Source organism: Sorex fumeus, unplaced genomic scaffold (genome assembly GCF_029834395.1).
Source record: "Sorex fumeus unplaced genomic scaffold, SorFum_2.1 ptg000029l, whole genome shotgun sequence".
NCBI lineage: Eukaryota > Metazoa > Chordata > Mammalia > Eulipotyphla > Soricidae > Sorex > Sorex fumeus.
In genome coordinates, this window is record NW_026606086.1 from 4,700,490 (window position 1) to 4,723,092 (window position 22,603).

At 57.1% G+C, this 22,603-nt stretch overlaps 1 protein-coding gene across 1 annotated transcript in view; it reads left to right on the forward strand.

Moving 5' to 3' along the window:
- The first annotated feature begins 2,419 nt into the window (after positions 1-2,419).
- The window catches only part of LOC130024610 (CAP-Gly domain-containing linker protein 1-like), a 49,223-nt gene continuing 29,039 nt past the window's right edge, over positions 2,420-22,603 (forward strand). The window contains 11 exon segments of the mRNA XM_056115314.1: positions 2,420-2,504; positions 3,240-3,781; positions 4,734-4,862; positions 5,826-6,047; positions 9,542-9,716; positions 9,719-9,738; positions 10,093-10,196; positions 11,270-11,327; positions 11,727-12,392; positions 14,651-14,866; positions 22,023-22,175. Of these exon segments, the coding sequence (XP_055971289.1) occupies positions 2,420-2,504; positions 3,240-3,781; positions 4,734-4,862; positions 5,826-6,047; positions 9,542-9,716; positions 9,719-9,738; positions 10,093-10,196; positions 11,270-11,327; positions 11,727-12,392; positions 14,651-14,866; positions 22,023-22,175 (2,370 nt within the window).

A 22,603-nucleotide genomic window follows, 5' to 3' on the forward strand; every position in this document is an offset into this window, starting at 1 on the left:
GCCCTGGGCAGGGTCACTGGGTCCAGGTCCCACTCGGGGGATGCTGAATGACCTCAGTTGGAGATCTGTAACTGACAAATATTTGTCAAAAGTTTTCTGAAACCACTTTCACAGGGCCCGGAGATCCAGAACTGGGCCCCGCAGGAACCAGAGGCTCGTTGGCCATGTAGTGCTGACGTCTGCCGGGCAGCCCTCCGGAGCCTCAGCCAGACACTGACATCACGAAGGGTGGCGCCTGCCCCTTTAAGAATGGCCCATGATGCCCTCCTCCTTGCTGAATTCTAGTTCTACCTCAGAAAATTCTAGACTCCAACTGCCATTTTCAGTCTCCACGAGACTGGCACGAGCCTGTTTGGCAGAGCTCAGTACTGAAGCTGCGAGTGCAGTGTGACACAGGTGAATCTGAGTCTCTGGGCTTTCTGCCCGCGTGCGGGCGGCTTTTTTCTCTAACAGTTATTTAGTGTATGATAGTTTTTAATCTTTAGTTAGTTTAAGTTTTTTTACTAGTTATATATATATTTTTGGGTGGGGTGGGGGCGGGGTGGGGTGGGGTGGCCATACCTGGCTGTGCCCAGGGGTGACCTGGCCGGCTAACGTCCCTGTGCTGACGGAGATCGAGCCCAGGACAACTGGATATAAGGCAAGTGCCCTCCCCACTGTCCTGCCTCTCTGCCCCTTGCGGACTTCTCTATTGAAATATGGAATGACTCTGAAGTCAGTGGGCCCTCATGGGGGGCTGATGAGAAGCACAGGAGAAGATATCACTCCCGCGGGACTGGCTGGAGCGCTGGCACTGCTGAGTGCAATGAGCCCCGCCAGCCCCATGACGCCCACTAGGCCTTCCCGGGGTCTTGGGCCGGAGTGAGGGGTTGCCCTTTTCAGGGAAAGGGAGTCTATCCTCGACCTCCTCAGGCCCCCGGGCCTTTGTCCTCCTCGCAGAAAAGCATTTCAGGAGATGAGCATGAAGCAGAAACATTTTATTTGGAGGCCTTTAGGAAGGGGAAGGAGGGAGGGAGTAACACGCTCGAGAGAGAGTGCGGCTTCTCCAGAGGTGCAGAAAGCCACTAAACATGTTATGTTGCTAGGTTGCATTCGGTCTGAAAGTCCACACCTCAGGAGGGGAGAAGCCCGTGACACGACCAACCTCGTAGGCAAGAGCAGTACCTGGGCTCGGGCACACATGAACGCCCTCCCTTGGTTCAAGGTGGCTAATCTAGGGTTTTCCCCAGGCTGCCCCTGGTGGGAGTTTCTAGCTACCTAGAGTCCGTTGCTAGGGTGGTTGCCAACGGGGTAGAGTTGAGTGGTCCATGGTCCTCTTAGAAATTCCTTTCCTGCCCTTTGTTCCTATTCCCTAGGGGGGTCCAGCCTGCTCTGAGCCTCATAATGTGGTTTAATTTTGACAAGACCTTGGATCCCGTGCACCCAGGTAGTCTTTTGGTGGCCATGAAGCTTTTGTTGACTTTCTCGGAGTTCCATCGCCATGGGGACGCTTCCCCCATCTACCTTTCTGCCTCAGTTCTGTGGGTTAAGAAATGGAGTTAATACTGGCTTGTGGTTATCCAACCTGGGCAGCGTCACAAGGAATGAAGGAAATGCCGAAAACTCCTTCGCTCCCCTTTGGCACAATTTTTTTTTTCTTTTTGGGTCACACCTGGTGATGCACAGTGTTTACTCCTGGGTCTGCACTCGGGAATCACTCCTGGCAGTGCTTAGAGGACCATATGGGATGCTGGGAATCGAACCTGGGTCGGTCGCGTGCAAGGCAAATGCCCTTCCCACTGTGCTATCGCTCTCCAGCCCCCCATGGCGCAGTCTTGCTGGGCCCTTTTCCATGGCAGTTCTCAGCCCATAGAAAAAAGTGTGCCTGTTGCTTGCCTTAGCTTCTACGTGTAACCCCGGGCCTCTCACACACACACACATACGCACACACGCACACACAAGACCAGCCATCACTGCTGAGTCGCCTGCCGGCTCGTCAGTGTCTGGACGGGGAGGTGGTCAGTGACACTCGCGGTGCTCAGGGATGATTTCTGGCTCCTGAATGTGTTTGGTGGTGGGAGTGATGGCAGGGAGGGCGCGAGGGTCAGCTGCCCACAGGGCTAGTACCTGTCCCCTCTGCTCTCTGGCCCCGAATCGGCAGTTGTTTGTTTGTCTGTTTTGGATTGAGATTTTGTGCAGGAATGACACTTGGTGGGCTCAGGGGGCTATGCGGGAGACTGGGGGTCGCACTCGGGGTGGCGAGTGCCAGACTGGCAGCTCTCTGGGCTCCGGAAGCTGCTGTGGTCGCTCGCCTGAGACAGACTCTCTCCTCTGCTCTTCAGAGATTTAGTCCTGAGAACGAGTGTGCCTCAGCAGGCCCCACAGTGGGCTCGATGGTCGGGGCCTGGTAGTGGCCGCGGCAGCGTCTGACCGCCTGACCATGAGTCTGCTGAGGCCCAGCGGGCTGAAGGCCCCCACCAAGATCCTCAAGCATGGGAGCTGGGCCCTGAAGGCACCCTCGGCCGGTAAGTGCGCGCAGCCCAGGACAACGGAGACTCATTCCCACCCGGGAACCCCATCCCGAGTCCTCGCCCGGGAAGGGCTCCCTGAGCTGTAGACACGTCCGTGGCTCTGGGGACAGCTCTCACACACGAGTGTCACGTTCTGTGAGTTTAGTGTCACGGCAACTGGTGACAGCTGAGGCGACCAACCCGCTCCCTTCTAACTGCTAGCTCCCTTGCCCGGGCTTGGGGACAGGCTTAGGGAGGTGGACTCACCTGGACTAGAGGGCCTCATTGCTGGCCAAAGCCACAGTACAGTGGGGAGGGCAACTGGCACCCCATGTGACTCTCCACCCTCAACCTCACCCTGAGTAACCCTGAACGGAGAACCAGAAATAGACCCTGAGCATTGGCTGGGTTGCTCCCCGCCCAAAAGAAAAAGAAGATGGGCCAGTGGACACAGCAGAAATAAGACACTGGGTTCGAGCTTTCACCTGGCTTGGTCCGTAGTATCACGGGGTGTATCCAAAGATTTCCCCTGAGCTGCCCAAAGTATGACTGCGGCCTGGGATGTTGCGGTAGGTGAGCACGTCCGCTTAACGGCTGGCCTGGCCAGGCTTCGCCAGAAGCAGCCCCCGTCATTGGCTGGGAGTAGCCACGAGCACTGCTGGGTGTCCCTCTCCCCCAACCACACTTTAACTGGACCTGCACAGGCCCTTCCTGTCCCTTCTGACCCTTCTGACCTTTCTGCTGTTCCAGCGGCTGCTCCCGTTGAGAAGACCGTGCCTGGGGAGAAAACCCCCAGCGCCCCCTCCTCGGAGATGCAGGAGGAGTTTGTGGGCGACTTCCAGGTCGGGGAACGAATCTGGGTGAATGGGAACAAGCCTGGATTCATCCAGTTCCTCGGGGAGACCCAGTTTGCCCCTGGTCAGTGGGCCGGGATCGTCTTGGACGAGCCCATGGGCAAGAACGACGGCTCGGTGGCGGGTGTGCACTACTTCCAGTGCGAGCCGCTGAAGGGCATCTTCACCCGGTCGTCCAAGCTGAGTAGGAGCTTGCAGGCCGACGATGAGACCAACGGCCAGCAGCCAGCGCCTGCCGCCTGGGCCACACCGCCCCTGTCGGCCTCCCCGGCCCCTGCCGGCACCGCGAAGGTGCCCCAGTCCCCCTCGAAGGAGTCACCGGCCACCCCTCACATCAGCAGCCTGACCAGGACGGCCAGCGAGTCCATCTCCAACCTCTCTGAGGCCGGCTCCCTCAAGAAAGGGGAGCGGGAGCTGAAGCTCGGGGACCAGGTGCTGGTGAGTGCCGAGGGCAGCGGTCGCGGGTGGCTGTCCATTTCCCTGTCTGGTCCATCAACTCCTCCAGACTCGCGGTTTGGGGGGAAGCACGAGCAGCCGGGACGCCTGGTCCTGCAGTTTCCAGCGTGATGGATGCGTTCGGGGATGCTGCCAGTTTTACCAGTTTAGCCAAAACAGGGTGGAGGGGTCATGCCGTGGGGAGGGGTCATGCTTTGCACGCCTCTGACCCGGGGTTTAAGTTTTGGTCCCATGTACAGTCCCCCAAGCACATCACGGAGTGATTCCTGAGCACCAAGCCAAGAGTAAGCCCTGAGCACTCTGACTGTGACTCAAAAACAAACCAATGAACAAAGCTGGAAATCAGTTCTATTTCTCTGGTTTTCGATGTTTTTGCTGGGGGCGTCACAGGGAGGTCGCACACAAAGCCAGTGCCCTTCCCCCTGTGCTCCAGCCCTGTTTGTCAGCATTCCCGTCAGTGTCCAGCGCTGTGATTCTGTTTTGCTCTGTGTGCCAGGAGCCAAGCGTCAAGCCAAGGCATAGTGAAGGAGAGCTGGAAGATCGAACTCTGCTAAGATACGAGAACAGTCATTTTCCTTTAGCTGGTTTCTGGCTTAATTGTTCTCCAGCGGTGGGGTTGCCAGTGCTCCGCTCCCACACCCAAGGGGCAGTGACCCCTCGCCACACCAGGTGGCTGGCCTGGGTCAGAGATTCCCGGGGGTGTGGTCAGCCAGGCCACCAGTGACAGCGAGTGGGTGTGAATGCCGCTGCCTTGCATGGACACTGAGCAGCAGCGTCTGCTCACCCTGTAGGGGTTGCGGGGGGAAATGGCACTTTGACCTTTGGGGTTTCTTCAGGAAATCCCGACTCTGAAGCCAGAATGTTCGTTTGCGGGGGTGGGGGCGCTGTGCGCAGTTCAGGGTGCCTGACCCACGTCCCTCCATCCCTCTGGCAGGTGGGAGGCATGGAGGCCGGTGTGGTGCGCTTCCTCGGGGAGACGGACTTCGCCAAGGGGGATTGGTGCGGCGTAGAGCTGGACAAGCCACTGGGCAAGAACGATGGTGCCGTGGCCGGAACGAGGTGGGTCCCCCTGCCCCCCCAGACAGCCTGGGGCCATGCACGGTGCCCGGGAGGCGCTGAGGGGACTGCAGGCCACTTCACTTGGTTCTTAGGCGGGGCCACTTCCGGTGGCACTCGGGGACCCTGCAGGGATGTGGTGACAGCCTGGGGCTCCCACATGCAGCTGTGCTCGGGTTGCAGGAACCCCTCGGGCCTGCTGTTACCCTTCAGATGCAGGGGAGGCTGCTTGGAATTGCCCTTGGTTTGCGTGGTGGGGGTGGGCGGCGTGGGAGAGAGTGTGGGTGTGAATGTATGAGGGAGTGTGTATGTGAGCGTGTGAGTGTGGGGCTGTGAGTGTTGGTGGGGGCGTGGGCATGAGAGTGTTGGTGGGGGCGTGAGCGTGTTTGTGGGGGAATGAGAACGTGTCAGTGTTGGTTTGAGAGCGTGCAAGTGTTGGTTGGGGTGTGCGTGTGTGTGACTGTGGGGCTGTCGGTGTGTGGGAGTGTTGGCTGGGGTGTGAGTGTGTGTGGGTGTGGGAGTGTCGGTGGGGTGTGAGTGTGAGTGTGTGTTTGTTTGGGTGTGAGTATGAGTGTTTCTGGGGAGTGAGTGTGTGTGAGTGTGGGGCTGTGGACATGTAGGAGTGTCTGTTGGGGTGTGAGTGTGTGTGTTTGATGGGTGGGAGTGTGAGAGTATGGGAGTGTTGGTTGGGGGTGAGTGTGTTTGTTGGGCTGTGAGAGTGTGGAAGTGTGGGAGTGTTGGTTGGGGTGTGAGTGTAAGTGTGTGTTGGTTGTGGTGTTTATGTGTGGGAGTGTTTGTTGGGGTGTGTGTGTGAGTGTGTTTGTCGGGATGTGAGTGTGTGGGCATGTGGGGCTGTGGGAGCGTGTTCGTTTGTGGGGGTGTGAGACTGTGGGACTCAGTGGACTTCTGGGTCGGCGCTTGTGTCTCTTGCCGAAGGTGTTTTTGTCCCCCCCTCCTCGTTGTCCGCAAGTACTTCCAGTGTCAGCCCAAGTATGGCTTGTTTGCTCCCATTCACAAAGTCACCAAGATCGGCTTCCCGTCCACCACGCCGGCCAAGGTCAAGGTGGCCGCCGTGAGGCATGTGATGGCCACCACCCCCGCCAGCCTGAAGCGCAGCCCTTCGGCCTCCTCGCTCAGCTCCGTCAGCTCCGGGGCCTCATCCGTGAGCAGCAGGCCCGGCCGCACGGGACTAGTAAGCAGCCCCGCACCAATGCAGGGTGCTCGGGCCCCCACAGACTCCCACAGCCCCAGGGGCGAGAGGCAGAGCAGGAGCACGTGGGCTGAGCAGCTCCGGGTGGCAGGCGAGTGGCTTCCCAGCCACCACCGGTGACAAGAGCAGGGACGGGCCTTTCCTCCAGTGCTCAGGGCTCCTCTTTGGCCTCAGGCCGCCTTAGGGATGAAGTGGGGTAGCTGAAGGGGGCGCCTGAGGGTCAGAGCAGGGCCCAGAGACTCTGGGGAATGCTTGGCGCTTCGTCTTCTTCTTTGCTCTCTCCGTCTCTCCCTGCTCCCTCCTGTCCCTCTGCACCGCTGTCCACATGCAGAGTGGCCTGGACTTCTGTCCATTGCGGGGCCGCAAGTCAAAGCTGGGGCCTCGTGGCTTCTCCCCACACCTCTATCTGAGTCATAAACACTAAAGTGTGTCCGAATATGCAAGGGTATCCTGAGATATTGTCCACAGGGAAACGGGCCCACGATGGAGAGGGTGTCCCGGGGGGCTGGCTTTGCTGGGGGCTGCGCTTCCTGCCGCCGGCTCTGCTCTGTGCATTGACCCTCGATGCGGAAGAGGAGGGAGTGAGTGTGTGTGCAACGGAAGATACAAAACAGATGACACGGGAACGGGAGCCAGGAGGCCACGCGCCTTGGGCACAGGCCTGGGGCCAGTCCTGTCTTGCTCGACCACCACCAGGTTTCCCTGCCCCACCTACATCCTCACGCCCGACTCCTCCTTCCCTTCTCCTCACCATTTAGGAGGGGAGCAGACTCAGAAGCCCCTCTCCTTCCCTCGCGAGCCAGCCCATTTGTGGAATTTGGTTTTGTTTTTCTGCTTGACTGTGGGCCACACCCTACAGTGCTTCAAGGGGCCGTTTGCAGTGCTGGGCTTGTGCCGGGGCCTCCCACCTCCAAGCAAGAGCCCTACGCCTGAGACGTATCTCCAGCCTCCCCCCGCTATCTTGTTTTGTTCTGTTTTGGGGTCACACTTGGCAGAGCTCAGGGCTTTCTCCCACCTCTGTGCTCGGGATTATTCCTGGCGGGCCTCCGGGATTGAGCCTGGGCAGCGCTGGGGCTTCGCTCTCCAGCTCTTTGGCCCCTGCCTTGCATATCTTTATGCAGGGTGGAGCTCACTCCTAAACTGAACATCACCGTTAGCGTCTATGACAGGAATATAGAAAGATTCTGTGTGACTTCACGGAAGTATACCTCGACAACATAATTCCATAAGTGCACACAAGCGTTCATACACACAGTCACTCATACATGTACACGTAGTGCATACCGTATATACACAGGCTTATGGGTATACACACACAGGCACATACATGCATAAACACAACGCGCACATGCACACAGGTGCGTGTAGACATGCCCACTGGAACATAAATGCACGCATACATACATGCACACGGGTCCGTGCGTGCCCTGTGGAGGCCTCCCGGGTTCGTCTGTTGGCTGAATTGCTCTTCTGAGGTACCAGGCTCCCACAGAGGGTCTGGCCTTGCTGGGGTGGAGCCTGGGGCCTCACACACCACGCGCCGGGCAGAGGCTTTGGCATCAGCATCCTGAGTTCAGCTCGTGGCCCGGACCTTGCCCAGCCCCTCAGCGCGCGCCTCCCCCCAAGACAGGGGTGCTGCTTTCTCCCTGCTCCGGCGCCTGAACCTCACAGTCTCGTCTCCATGGTTGGCTGAAAGAAGCCCATCGCTCCTTTGCTGGTTTCCTCAGGGAGCTGTCTCGGGCCCAGGAAGCGCGTGAGTCTGGCCTGCCCCACCTGCTCAGGCCAGGAGGCTCAGGGAACACCGCCGCCCGCCTTTCCTAGTTTTTATTTTTGCTCTTTGGGGTTCACCTGGCAGTGCTCAGGGACTCCAGGCGTGGTGCTTGGGGGCTGCTCCCGGTGGAGGGGGGTTGAGCCCGGGTCTTGGTGTTAGACCCCCAAGGCTGGCAAGCTCTTCCCAGCCACCCCTTGAAATCCGAGTTGACTGCAGTTCCCGGGAGCACTGCACATGGCTGGCCCGAGAGCTCGTGTGCTCCTAGAAATTTTAGTTATTATTTTGTTTTGGAGCCACACCCAGGGGTGCTCAAGGCTTATTCCTGGCTCTCTGCTTGGGGGGTGGGGTCACTCCTGATGGTGCTGGATCTTGAACCTCTGCAAGCACCTTCCCCCACCCCCCCAACAGACTCTTTGGCCCTTGGGAAGGCATTTAATCGGACCAGATATACTTTAAGTGTATCGGGAAATCACGGCCAGGTCCTTACGCACAGGCAAGGATGATCCTGCTCTCCGGACAGAACCAGGTGGCTCGAGAGCTCCCAGCAGGCAAAGCAGCAGAGGACAGACTGGGCCCTGTTGGGCCCGTCGGTCAGGAGGCGTTTGGCAGCAGCTCAGACGATACGGGGAAGCAGCAAGAGAACCTGCGGCTGGACCGCAGCAGGGCGATGGAACAGTGATGGCCGGGCAGAAGGAGCGGAAGTCCTGGCCACCCTTGCCGCAGCCCCTGCCACCGTATGCCCGAAGAATGAAGATCAGGTCCCGCCTTGTCCCCTCCTGCAGAGCCGTTGTGCAGAGAGGGATCTGGGTCTGCAGAGCGACCATGAGCGACCACGAGCCCAGGATAGAACGGACAGGACCCCCGGTCCCCGCAGCCCTTCAGCCCACTCCACTCCCCTCCTCACTGTCTTTGCCTCTTCTCTCCTTCCCTTTGTGCTTGGTCTTTCCCTGAGCTGCCCTTGCTGTCCTGCTCGCTGGGCGTGAGCCCTCACACATTCTCACCCACCACTTTTTCCTTATTTTTCCCTGGACTTTGGCCATGCCCCAGCAATATTCAGGACTTACTCCGGACTCTGCACTCAGGAGTCACTCCTGGTGGGCTCAGGACCCTCTGGGGTGGGTACCTGTTATCCAGCTCAGGTCAGCGGCGTGCAAGGCCAGCGCCTTTCCCGCAACTTTATCCTCTCATCCCCCATTTTCGAAGGCAGATGGCACAGGGGTCTTTTATAGGGTCACACCCAGTGACCCTCGGGGGCACGGCACCATTCCCAGAGACACGAGTCTCTGGTTACTGCTATTCAGGCATGGGGCGGGTGCCCAGGAGAGCGAGGTGAGCTGGAAGGAAGAGGAAGAGAGAAGGGACAGGCTGCCCAGGGGACCCTGACGGACCTGCAAGGCTGAAGATGCTGGAGCTGGCCTCAAGCTCAAGCCAAGGGCTCATCCTTAAGGAAGCTCAGGCCAGAGCGGGCTGTGGAGGGGGCTGCCTCCGGCTCTGCAGAAGAGTCTCTGGATTCCCACGAGGCCCGAGGTCAGTGGAGCCCAGGTCCCGTCCAAGGATCTTCGGGAAGGTTTCATGACGTTTCTGCTGAGAGTCGCTGGCCCATATGCAAGGATGCAGCACTGCTCCATGTGCTTTGCCGAGGATCACCGCGTGCATGCCCGTGTCAGCCGCCCCCATCCCCTTCATGTCTCTTTTTCCTTTGTAGTTGCCAGAAAACTCCTCCCGCTACGCCCACAAGATCTCCAGCACCACCGCCCTCCAGGAGGCGCTGAAGGAGAAGCCGCAGCACATTGAGAAGCTGCTGGCTGAGCGGGACCTGGAGCGGGCGGAGGTGGCCATGGCCACAAGCCACGTGGGGGAGATAGAGCAGGAGCTGGCCCTGGCCGGTGCGGGCACGACCAGGTGACGTCTGTGCAGATAGCAGTGCCGGGGCCGAGAGACGCCTGCGGTAGAGGCTGGGCGTGAGCTTGGTGCAGGCGGTGCAGGGGGAGGCAGTGGGTCCCTGTCTGCCGTCGTTGCGGTGGCGTCCGGCACGTGGTTTGATCGCATGCTCCTTCTACTCGCTCCGTGGGGGTATAGGGAGTGCCGAGTTGTCCGCGCCGGTGCTTTTGTGGTGCGGTTCCCCTCTGGCCTTCCAGAAACACCGCAGCTTAGGTGGGAGATACGTTCAGCTTGCCGCGGTGACAGGTGGCGGTGCCAGCCCACAGAGGGTTGTCGGGGGCAGGCTTGGCCACTCACGCACCGTTGCCTCTACAGCACGTCCTGGAGCTGGAGGCCAAGAACGACGAGCTGCGGGCCATGTTGGAAGCAACCGACTGGGAGAAGGTGGAGCTGCTGAACCAGCTGGAGGAGGAGAAGAGGTGAGGCCATGCCCAGAGCTGGGGGCTCCCTCGGGTGGGGCACTCCTGGCCTTCCAGGGCTGTGAGAACCAGAAACCAACGGGTGCCCAGTCCTGAGCGCGGCCTCACCGGGAGGGCTGCGGGGGGAGCTCAGTGGAACCCAGCCACCCCCGGCCCTCCCTGCTGTGTCCACCTGGCCTGGTATTCAGGAGGCCTGTGATGGGTGGCAAGGAACTGTCCTAACCCAGTGGGGCCCTGTGGGAGTCCCTGTGGTTAAGTCCCAGGCGGGAGGAAACCCACAGTACCCATGGGGCACGACAGCAGACAGACAGGGCTCAGGCTAGGCTGCAGACAGACAGACACGGGGCTCAGGCCGGGCTGCAGACAGGCGGACGCGGGGCTCAGGCCTGGCTGCAGACAGATGGACACGGGGTGCTAGCCGAGACCGCCTTTTCAGATGGACTCCCGGCAGTGTGGTGCCCAGGGGCACTGCCAGTGCCTGGCTCAGCTCCTCAGCTCCACATGCCGACTCGACACGTCCCCTGGGAGCCCCTCTGCCCCCCCCCCCGCCCCCGAGTCGTTGGCTGCTTCTCCCTTAGGGGCTCAGTTGTTGTCCCAATGTGGGGACAGGCGCTGGCTGCAAGGGACTGGCATGCGCCGCGGGTCAGTTTTTAACCACCTCTGTTAGCTGCAAGGCAGAAAGGGTTGATATGACACTGCACCTGGCGTTGGCTCGGCCTAGCTTCCTCCTGTAGCCTGTGGGTCCCACCCAGTGCTCGAAGCTGAGGGGACTCGCTGACTTTCTTTTTTTTCTTTTTGGGTCAACCCAGCGATGCTCAGGGGTTACTCCTGCCTCGGCACTCATGAATTACTCCAGGCATTGCTCAGGGGTCCACAGTGGTATGCTGGGAATTGAACCCGGGTCGGCCACGTGCAAGACAAACGCCCTGCCTGCTGTACTCTCGCTCTGGCCCTCCCCGACTCTCTCAGCCCTCCTGTGTGGAGCCGGGGGCTGGGTCAGGCGCATCTACAAGATGGTGGCCCTCATGGGGGGCAGCAGTGAGGCCCCTCACAACGTCTCCCTCTCCCCACAGGAAAGTGGAAGACCTCCAGTTCCGAGTCGAGGAGGAGTCCATCACCAAAGGCGACCTGGAGGTAAAGCCCGGGCAGGTCCCGGAGGCTTGCAGGGTGCAGGCAAGGATGCGGGGCGGCCTGGCCCACCCCGCCGGGACCATTTCTGCTGGAGACTCCGAATCAGACAGGGATACTGGGGTCATGGACCTGGCAGGGCCCGGCTGACACATCTCTGCTCCTTGGGGCTGGAGGCTGCTCTTGATGAGCGTTTTTCTCTCGTTCTCACAGTCGGGTCTATGCCTTTGCCTCAGCTTTGATTTTCAGTCGAGCAGCACAAATCAAATCCTTTAGAACCCCATTTTTTGGAAGCTTTTCCTTAAAACAAGAAGAAGCAAAGAGTCAGTTTGGAAAAGAAAAATTTCTATTTCTGCTTCTTTTCCTTCCTTTTTTAAGTTCATGGAAATTTTGTTTTCCCACCAGAAGGAGGTTAAGTCCCTGCAGGCGGCCTCTGAGAAGCTCGCCAAGGAGAACGAGTGCCTGAGGACCAAGCTGGACCATGCCAACAAGGAGAATGCGGACGTGATCGCCCTGAGGAAGTCCAAGCTGGAGACAGCCATCGCCCCGCACCAACAGGCCATGGGCGAGCCGAAGGCATCCGTGAGCCAGGGCGTGGGCGCCGAGGCGGCCGAGCTGGCCGAGCTCAAGATGCAGATCGAGAGGCTACAGTTCGAGTACCAGCAGGAGGTGGAGAGCCTGAAGGCCCAGCAGGCGGCTGAGCGTGCAGCGCATGCCTCCGAGCTGCAGACGCTCCGGTCGCGGCTATTCAGGACGGCCCAGGAGCAGAGGAACAGCCTGGAGGTCGCACGGGCCAAGCTCGAGCAGATCGAGGACCAGCACCTGGTGGAGATGGAGGACGCCCTGAACAAGCTGCAGGAGGCGGAGACGAAGGTAAAGCACCTGGAGGGGTTGCGGGCCGTGTGTAGTCAGCAAGCCCAGGCCCTGGCCAATGCCACGGCACAGCTGGAGGCCACCCAGCAGAAGCTCTTGCAGCTCGATGTGCTCTGGAAGGCCAGTTCCGAAGGTCAATTGGGAATGGAGAAGCTCAGGCAGCAGCTCCAGGTGGCTGAGCGGCAGATTCAGGAGTTAGAGAATGCAAAGCAGGCCGAGAGCTGCAGGTTGGTACTCGGGCGCCCTCGCCCACTTCCAGGCTCGCTCCCTGCATGCTGTGTGTCAGTCTGCTCGCCGCCATGTTCCGGCTTGGTGCTGACAGGTCTCCCGGTCACGTCCCGTGCGGTTCCCTCTGAGGGGACTGAGAAGGTGTCGGCACGATTCTGGGGCTGTCATTGGTCCCCAGCACCCGGATGCCGTGCTAGCCTTGGCCCCGGCTAATCGGGCCCGTCTGGGGTCTTTCTGAAACAGAGAATTCTTCACGAGGCCAGTGAGAAAACAAGATAGGAGCCCCCAGAGCAAACTCTGCCCCCACCCCTTGGGCCCGCTGCATACTCGCCGAGTTCGCCCAGACACTTGGACACGAGTCAGGCCACGAGGGTCTTTCCCTGACCTTGCTGACCACCTGCTCGTGTGACGGGCTTTGCCCTCCTCTCCCCGGGGCGCCTCAGTTCCCAGCTGGTGCTCGATGCCTCTGAGCCTCTGAGCTCCCTCAGGGCTGGTAACGTGGCCCATCTTGGTATTTCTCATTGCCAGCCCCCTCCCTCCCTGCAGCAAAAGCCCCCACCCAGCCCTGCAGAGATTTCATCCCTTTCAGCCTCTAAGGGGTGCTTGGGCCTAGTCCGCCTTCCCGCATGCCCCCCTGCTGGCCACAGGCATGGACTCTCATGGTAGCCCTGACCCTGGGGAAGGACGAGACAGTGAGATCTGGGCCAAGCCGAGGAAGCTGCAGTTCTCACCAAGGACCCTCGAGAAATGCCCTTTTCCTCCTATAGGATTGTCGTGGCAGGGACGGTCCCTCACCCCCAGCGCCCCCCGCGCTGGGCACTTTGTTGGAGAAACTTCTCTGTTGGCCAAGATGGAAGGGCTGTGGGTTTTGTAGACAGGACTGACAGACATAACAGAAGGGCCCCGAGACCCACGGGAGTTCCTCTCAGGACTCAGGACTCCTTGGCTGGCATTCCAGAAACACCGGCTGAAACAAATGGAATCAATTCCTAGGATACAGCAGGGGATAGCTGACCCACTTGTTCGCATCAAGATGTAACAAACGTCAAGTTCTGGTGACTGCTGTCTAGTGGATTAGAGGGTCTTCATTTTAAATTTCATATTGAAACCCCTCAAACTTTTAAAGTCACAGAAAAGAAACTACAAGAAAGTAAATCTTGGGGGCCGGAGTGACAGTACAGTGGGAAGGGCATTTGCCTTGCACGCGGCCCACGTGGGTTCGATCTCCATCATCCCATAGGGTCACTGTCATTGTCACTGTCCTCCCGTTGTTTATCGATTAGCTCAAGCGGACCCAGTAGCGTCTCCATTGTGACACTTGTTACTGTGTTTGTCATATCGAATACATCACGGGGAGCTTGGCAGGCTTTGCCGTGCAGGCGAGATACTCTCAGTGAGCTGGCCGGGTTACTGCCAAGGAGAAATTCCTGAGCACTTAGGGTGACCTAAAAGGACAAAAGAGAAAAAAACAAAAGATAACCTTTTCTTCCCTTCCTCCCCTCCCTTTCCCTTTCTTCCCTGTTTCCTCCCTCCCTCTTTCCTATGCTTAGCCTCCCTCCTCCCTTGCTTACTTCCCCCATTGGTGCTGCAGTTCCAACTCGGGCCTGGTGTATACTCCAGCCCTTTGTGCCGTCTCCCTGCCCCTGGAAAGTCAGTCTTTCTCATAGGCTTTCTTATTTTCTGGTCACGCCAAAGTTAGGTCTAGAAAACGCCTCTGTTTGGGCTGTTTCAATAACCACTAGACAGTCATCACCAGAACTGCCGGCGCCAAGGCCTTGGCTTCACGAGCTTCAGGCAATCACGCTCACCTCACGCCTCTGTTCTTCGGGGTTGTGTTGGGTCATGGGCTTCTCATACGTGTTTTCTGTTTTGTTTTCCCCTTCCCGTTCCTGTTTGTCTCCTTGGTCCATTCACTCCATCCTTGTGACTCTGGTAGGCCGATAGCCTGGCCGAAGAGCTGCAGGGGAAGGGGCTAGCGCTTCGTAGTCTTCAGGAGAACTTGAACGAAAGCGGCTGAGCTGAGGGGCCGTGTGTGCGCGCGTGTGTGTGTGCATGTGTGTTTTTTGTGTGCATGCTGGTGAGCAGAGCAGAGGGGCCGTGTGTGTGCGGGTGTGTATGTTTGTGTGTTTGCGTTGTGTGTGTGTGTGTGTGTGCTCGTGTGTGTGCGTGTGTGGTGGGAGTGGGCAGGGGGCCGGCTGCTGACGGTGGCCCCTGGCTCCCCGCAGGAGGAGAAGGTGGACGTGAGCCGCAGCCAGTGCCAGGCTCTGCAGGCCGAGCACACCAAGGCCAGCGTGGAGAGCCAGGGGCAGTACGAGGAGCCGCTGCAGGCCCTGCAGAAGCTGCTGCTGCAGGCGGAGGAGAAGCTGCAGGCAGCAGAGGCGGAGAAGAGGAGCCTGCTGCGACAGGTGGCCGAGCTGAAGTCGCAAGCCGATAAGGCCAAGGTGGGTGGGCGCAGGGCAGCGCCGCGGCTGATGGCGGCCGTCTCGGGGTCGGGCTCTGTTGGGGGGCCTCGGCCTGCAGCCGCAGACACTTCCCCCACCTGGCGGCGGCTGTGAGAGCAGGAAGGGGGTTGCTCCCGGGGCGCCCGGCAGAGCATGCGGAAGCCCAGGGACCCCAGCTTGGGTTTTCCGTTTTGTTTTGAGCTTGTTCAGTAAGTTCAGGCCTTCGTGTTTTCACTTGATTACTCAAAGGCATTTTTTAGTGTGTATCAGAGAAATGTTAAGGTTTGAGGCTCAGTGGAGAGAAATAGAGCGGCTGGAACTAGTGCAGCAAGAGGGCACTTGCTGTGCACGTGACCCACCGGGGATCCCCAGCATCCCCCATGGTCCCCCAAGCACCCAGGAGGAAGCCGTGACCTCTTCCGGGTGTGAACCCCAAAACAAAAAGGAAAAGAATGTACACACACATATATGTGTACATACATAACATGTACCTATGTGTCCATCTTTATATACATACAACAAGTGCATTTGAATACATATGTATGTATTTGGATACATTTTTAGTTTTACATGCTTTATATCATGTATAGTTTATATATTAATGTGTATGCGTATACATATATGTGCTTGTATGTATATGTGTGTACACATATCTATAAGCCAATGGAAAGAAAACGGAAGTGGGGTTACATCAGAGGAAACCAGGGCTGCTGAGTGGCGGCCATGGCCTGTGTGTGTGTTGGTGCCCGGCCTCTTTCCACCACGCACCGCAGCCAGGGCTACGTCTCCTCTCTGGACCACGTGCACGGCCCAGTTCTGTGGCCAGCAGCGTCGTGTGCATGCTCAGGTCAGTCCCATTCCGGTAACATGGCCGTCAGCGGTCAGCTGCCCAGCACACACCAGTAGCCTGCTGCGGCTCATGGCTGCTGAGCTGGACAGAGAAGATAGCCCTTGCTGCAGAAAGTTCTGGAAAGTACATGGCGGTTCAACTGTGGTGTGCATTGAGACTCAGAACTGAAAACGCACAACCCGTTGCTGCCGGGCAGGGAGAGCAGGTGAGGGAGACCCTGACCCGTGTGCGGCCAGTCCTCCTGGAGCCCCTGGGACCCTCCCAAATGACTGCAAACACCGCCCTCCCATTGCTCATCGATTGGCTCGAGCGGGCCCACTAATGTCTCCATTTTGAGGCTTGTTACTGTGTTTGGCAAGCAAAAACTGTTGGCTTCAGTCTCCAAAGCTTGGTGGATTCGTCCGGATTTTCTATAAAGTGTATAACTTCTGGGACTAAGTCCATTTCCTGCCTCTGTTTGTCCCTGTGAAAATCGTTTGACAAGCAGTGGTTGCTTTTCCCTTCCCCTCCTGCACAAAGTTCCAAAACAAAATACTTTTTGTAGTTCTTTGAATTGTATTGAAAACTAGTTTTTGAATGCATCCCTTCTAGGACAGAGTGATGGATTTTATAATAGAAGAATTGAAGTGGGGGGAAAAATCTTATGCCCCAATGTCAAGATCCAACTGTACTTACACCTTCCGGGGAGCTGTCAGGAATCATTTCAGACGGCATTTCAAAAATCAAATCGGCTGATAGTAGAATGGGTAGGGTGCTGCCTTGTACTCGCCAACCCGGGGTTGATCCCCAGCATCCCGTATGGTCCTCCGGCCCTGCCAGCAGTGATCCCTGAGCACAGAACCCTGAGCGAGACCCGAACACCAGCAGGTGTGGGGCCCCCATCCACAAAATAGGCAGGTAGTTATGTTGACGCTAAGAAGCTAACTGTGTTTGAGCCTCTCCATCCTGCGTGTGTGTGCGTGTGTGTGTGTGTGAGTGTGTGCACGTGCGCGTATACACGCGTGTGGAGGTAAGACTACTCTGCCATTTTCATTTCTGGTATTTAGGCCACATGAAGTGCTTGGCTTGCTTGTTCCCACTTGATCTCATTCTTGTTTCCATTCTTCCCCGCTTTTTGTTTCTGCAGTCCTTAACTTGCTTATTAAGTTCGGCCAAAGAAGAGATGGAGCTGATGTCAGAGGATCGCAGGCCCCTGAGGTCAGAGAATGAATTGCTGGCGAAGGAGAAGCTCTGTCTGAAGTCCGAGAGAGGGTGGTTTCAATTGAAACTCAGAGAAGCGGAGGCCAAAAACTCTTCCCTGCGGGAAGAGCAGAGGAAGCTCTGGCTGTTGAACCAAGCGATTCACTTGGATAAGGAGAAGGTCATCGAGGCCAGGTGGGCCGCGGAGAAGCTCTGCCAGCAGGAGCGGCTGGACCGAGAAGCCCTCGAGGCGGAGAAAGAGAAAGTGCTGGAAGAGGGCAGGGCGGTGCAGGAGGAGCTCCAGAGGGTGGGCGCGGAGAAGGACGCACTGCAGGTCGCCAAGCTGGGGCTGCAGGCCCTGGTGGAGGAGCTGCAGATGAGCAAGAGCAGCCTGGTGGCCGAGTGCAAGAAGGGCCTGGAGGAGAGGGGCCAGCTGGAGGAGCATGTCAAGAAGCTGGTTCTGGAGAACCTATCCCTGGCCAAGGACAAGGACAACATCATCCAGAAGCTGCAGTGTTCCTCCGAGGAGCTGGCTCGGGATCAGAAGTCGCTGGTGCAAGAGATCGAGGAGCTCACGGCTGAGAAGGAGGAGGCCGCCCGCGTGGAGTCGGCCCTGCGTGAGCAGCTGAACAGCCTTGGCTCTGAGAAGGAGCTGCTGGGCCAGAAGGCCACGAAGCTCCAGCGGCAGCTGCACTGGCTGCTGAAAGACCAGGCGCTGCTGGAGGCGCAGCAGACCGAGCTGCTGGCCGAGCGGGAGGCGTCCCTGCAGGCCCTGGCCTCCCTGGAGGACACCAGGAACACCAATGCGATGATGCAGAGTAAGGTGGGTGATGGTAGTGACCAGGGCTGTGTAGGCCCGGCCTCAGCCTTGAGAGAAACCATATCCTGGGCCATAGTGATAGCACAGCGGGGAGGGCGTTTGACTTACACACCGAATTCCCAGGTTCAATCCCCGGCATCCCATATGGTCCCCGAAGCACCACCAGGAGTAATTCCTGAGTGCAGTGCTAGGTGAGCCAGAGCCCTCTGACCTCACAGCCCCACTTTCCCGGGCTCGAGTGACTGCTGACAGCCTGAGCTGTTCCACCCTAGCCAGGAGTGATCCCTGAGCACAGAGACAGGGTTTAGTCCCTACCCCACCGGGTGTGGCCCCCAAACAAACCAAACTGACTACCCACAAAGGTTCTAGATAAGCATGTATACATACACAGACATGTATATATGTATATATGCGTATATGCTTCAAAAGAGTCGGGGAATATCTACCATTTAAAATATCCGAGAATGATGCCAGAGCAATAGCATAGCAGGTAGGGTGTTGGCCTTGCACATGGCCAACCAGGTTCCATCCCTGGCATCCCATATGGTCCCCGAAGCACCACCAGGAGTACTTCCTGGGTGCAGAGCCTGGAGTCACTCCTGAGCAACGCCGGATTGTGACCCAAAAAGCCCCCTCCCCAAATTAATTGGTTCATTAAAATAACAGAAGCCAAAAAGAGGGAAGCTGAGGAAGAAGGGGCTGTGCTCCCCTGGCGCCCATGAGAACCAGGGGCCACGCACATGCTGCCGGAACCCCACCCCCACACGCTCCCAGCACAAGAGGTGATGCTTAAGGAGTGAGAGGCCCCATGGACAAGGACACATCCCTTCAGTCAAGGGGTCATGTCCTTGCCAGAGCCCTCCAATGCCCTTCCTCTTGCTGCTCTCCCAGAACCTGGGCTTCGGGCTCCCATCAAATTGGCAAATCTTCACTTTGCCAGAGTCGAACACCACTTTGGAGGGCTTCTTCCCTGCCAGGAAGGTTCAGTCGCAAACGGAAACGCCCACCAGCATGTGGCTTTTCCAGCCTCTTTGCGCATGCTCTAGGCCCAGAGCTGGGGGAGTCTGGTCCTCTGGGCTGCCTTCCTGCTTCTTGCTCCTGTCAAGGGAGACAGCTGGGTGGGGTCCTCCGGGTTTTGCACACTTGGCTGCAGTCCGGTGCCTGCACCTACCATCACCAGGCTCGGGTCTGGCCTGCAGCAGGAGTCAGCCTTGGGGCCTCCTTGATGTCTCTCCTTCCTCAACCCCCCTTCCATCCCACCCGGGTCTGCAGCGCTTTATCGTTTGAATCCTCTCCGAGGAAGGGGACCATCTGGGTCCCAGTGCCCTGAGGAGTTCCCGCACACCCTCACTTCCTGCACTTCTGCACTTAACAGTGGGCTGAAGTGAACTTTGCACGTGGGCTGTGCAGGTGGACCCTGTATGGGCTTGTTGGGAACTGAACATTTCCATGTTTTGTTTTGTTTTGTTTTTTTTCAGCTGGAGGAAGAGAGATCTGTGTTTCTTGGCTGTAGTGTGGGATGGCCTGGGCACTCTCAGAGACTGGCCATCAGAACTTGCCCTGAGGGAGAAAAAGAATCAGTCTGTTTTTCTGGTTTTATTTACACTTTCTTTGGGGGCCACACCTGGCGATACTCCAGGCTTCCTCCTGGCTCTGCACTCAGGAATCACTCCTGGCTGCTCTCCGGTGGCCCCTATAGGATGCCAGGGATCAAACCTGGTTTGGCTGCGTGCGAGGCAAGCACCTTTCCCGCTGTGCTATCACTCAGACCCAACGCGCCCGCCAGTTTTCAAGTGAAACATGAATGTTTGTGCCTACAGTCATGCTTACTTTTGTAAAGTGGGATTTCCCCCCGCCCCATTCAATTTAAAGAAGTGAGTCTGTCTTTGTCTCCCTGCTCTTAGAGGAATCAAGGGGTACCAGCATCTCCTCCTGGGGTCTTCCCTGGGCACCCGGGAGCTTGCGCTCAGGAAGGGAAAGGGGAGCTCTGGCTGCCTCCATCCCTGGGGCGGGGACTGGAAGCGGGGCCCAGCCTCCTCTGTGGCGGGCTCCCATGGCTCCCGCAGATGGCTCACCGTCTCACGCTCTCCTTGAACACAGATTGATTTCCTGAATTCCGTGATTGTGGACCTCCAAAGAAAGAATCAGGACCTCAACGTGAAAGTGGAGATGATGTCCGAGGCGGCTCTCAAAGTGAACGGGGACGACCTCAACAATTACGACAGCAACAACTTCGGCCCGGCCACCTCATTCTCTGCACTGTGCAGAAATCTCCAGCAGTTCCTGGATTAGATAGCAAGCTACTTGTGAAAGACCTAAAATAACCAATTTACTGTCTTTACAAAGTTTACTTTTTTCCACTGTGGTTTTAGATGAATGTATGATGAGAAATTCAACATTAATAATTTTGGATTTTCTTATCACAAAAAATTAAATGAAGGACCTGAACCATCAGAAGGTGATCATCCAGTCTGAATGTATTTATCTTCATTTGAATGTTTTCTAGTTCTGTAAAACGTGATAAATAATGTATCATCAGGGCTACATGGATTATAAGAACTTCTATAATTGTATATATGCTTTTGATGTATTTTCCTCTGGAGATTATCAAGTGTCTCACCAGTGAAAGATCGTAATCCATTGACATTTTGAGTAATAAACACGATTGAAATTGTTTCACAAACTATGTAAAGCAGTATTAAAATTTGAGCAAACAATGTTCTTTATCTACTTGAATAAAATTATTTCCTTTTTGCCAGTGATAACTGATTATTCTCCGGTTTATTTATAAAAGATTTTTGGCTAGCAATCAAGAACTATAGAGTCAAATAAGTCAAAGAGTTTCTACAATGGAATTCTGAAACACCAATTTCTTTTTGTTTCTTTATGTTTGTGCCACACCTGGTGATGTCTTAGGGCTTATTCATGGCTCTGCACTCAGGAATCACTCCTGACAGTGCTTGGGCAGACTATACGGAACGTCAGGGATTGAAGCCAGATTGGCCAAAGCACATGCCCTCCCAGCTGAACTATTGCTCTGTGCCTGTATACCATTTTCTTAAAAGTGTTTATCTTGGGATAAAGAGGTAGTACAGTGAGTAGGGTTCTTACCTTGCATGTGGCTGATCTGGGTTCAATCGCAGGAATCTCATCCAGTCATCTGTGCCCTGGTAGGAGCAGTCTCTAAGTGCAGAGGCAAGAGTAAACTGTAAGAAGCACTGGGTTGGGGGTATGGTGCCACCAGCAGGTCAGTCTGTAGCTGTGAGGCGAGTGCATCAGCAGCCTGATGGCGCCTTCAGACTTCCAGGTACCCCCAAATTGCTGCCATGCCTTGGGTCAAACCCCAAAAACTTGGGGCAGAGTTTACCAAGAAAGTAAACAGGCAAAAGTTACATACATAGCACAGAGGGTAGGGCGTTTGCCCTGCACGCTTCCTACACGGCCAACTAGAGTTTGATTCTTCCGCCCCTCTCGGAGAGCCTGGCAAGCTACCTAGAGTATGTCACCTGCATGGCAAAGCCTGGCAAGCTACCTGTGGTGTATTCGTTATGCCAAATACAGTAACAAGTCTCACAATGTTACTGAGGAAAATTGATAAATTGATGAACAATGAGAGGACATTGACAGTGACATAAAATAAGAAGGGAGCCTGAGGCTAGTCAGGGTCGGATACACAGTATCCCACGGTTTCTTTCCTTTTGTTCCCACCTGCAGTGCTCAGGGCACAACTCTGGGGGTGCTGGGGGCGTGGTTCTGTGGCCTGTGAGGAAGGCTGCGCTCCTGCTCCTCCTGCACCTCTCAGCCTCCTGCCCCCCCCTGCCTCCCGCAGCCCTCCTCCCAGTTAAAACTGTGAGTTCCGGGGGCAGGGTGGGTGACTCTGGTGCCTGATCTAGGAGCTTGGAATCAAATCCGTGGACTCAGACCTGCAAGGCCGGTGCTCCGCCGCCCAGTTTCACCCCTGCCCCCCACCTTTATCTATTTAGCTTGCCCACTCCTCCAATCTTGTTTTTTTCAAAAATTTTTGTTTGATGTGCACACCCTGGATCTCGGTTCCAACCCCTGGCTCTGCGCTCAGGGTCACTCCCAAGTCACCTTGGGGCATCCTTGGGGTGCGGGGGGCGGGGGGGTGGCGGTGGATCCTGGTGGGCCTCGTGCAAGACAAGCGCCCTCCCCGCAGTAAATCGATTCTAACCCCGATGGACATCGCTCGGATGGAAGATGCCTGGGACCCCACGGGCCTGTTTGGATGCCTCGGGCCTCTACGCAGCGGTTCACCCATTCCCTGCTGGCCGTCTGCGGTACCGCAGTTCGGAGCCCGTGTGGTCTCTTTGCCGCGGTGCGCCCACCCTCTGCTGGCCGTCTGCGGTATTGCAGTCTGGAGCGCGTGTGGCCCCTTTGCCGTGGTGGGCCCGCCCCCTGCTGGCCGTCTGCGGTATCGCAGTATGGAGCGTGCGTTCAAGGTGGGAGGTCTGTGAGTTGCGTGTGCGCCTGCAAACCCACCCAGTCTGCCTCCCACGGGTGCAGTCGCTGAGCCCACCCCTGCTTGCACCTACGGGAACCATAGTGACATTATGAACCTGAAAGGAGGAGACACAGGATGGAAGGACTCTTCCGTGACTTTGGGCTCATAGATACCAGGATTAACAGTGACACTCTCTGTGACTGTCCACAGCTCCCCAGCTGCCCAAAGCTCACCGTGGTTGTCGTAGACTCTTTGAACAATCATTTATTCTCTTAGAAACATGGGGCCGGAACGATAGCACAGTCGGAGGATTTAATCCTGACTCTGCATTCAGAAGTCGCTCCTGGAAGGCTTAGGGCACACCTGTGGGATGATGGGGCTCTAGCTCCAGACAGCCTCGTGCAAGGGAAACCCTCTACCCAATAT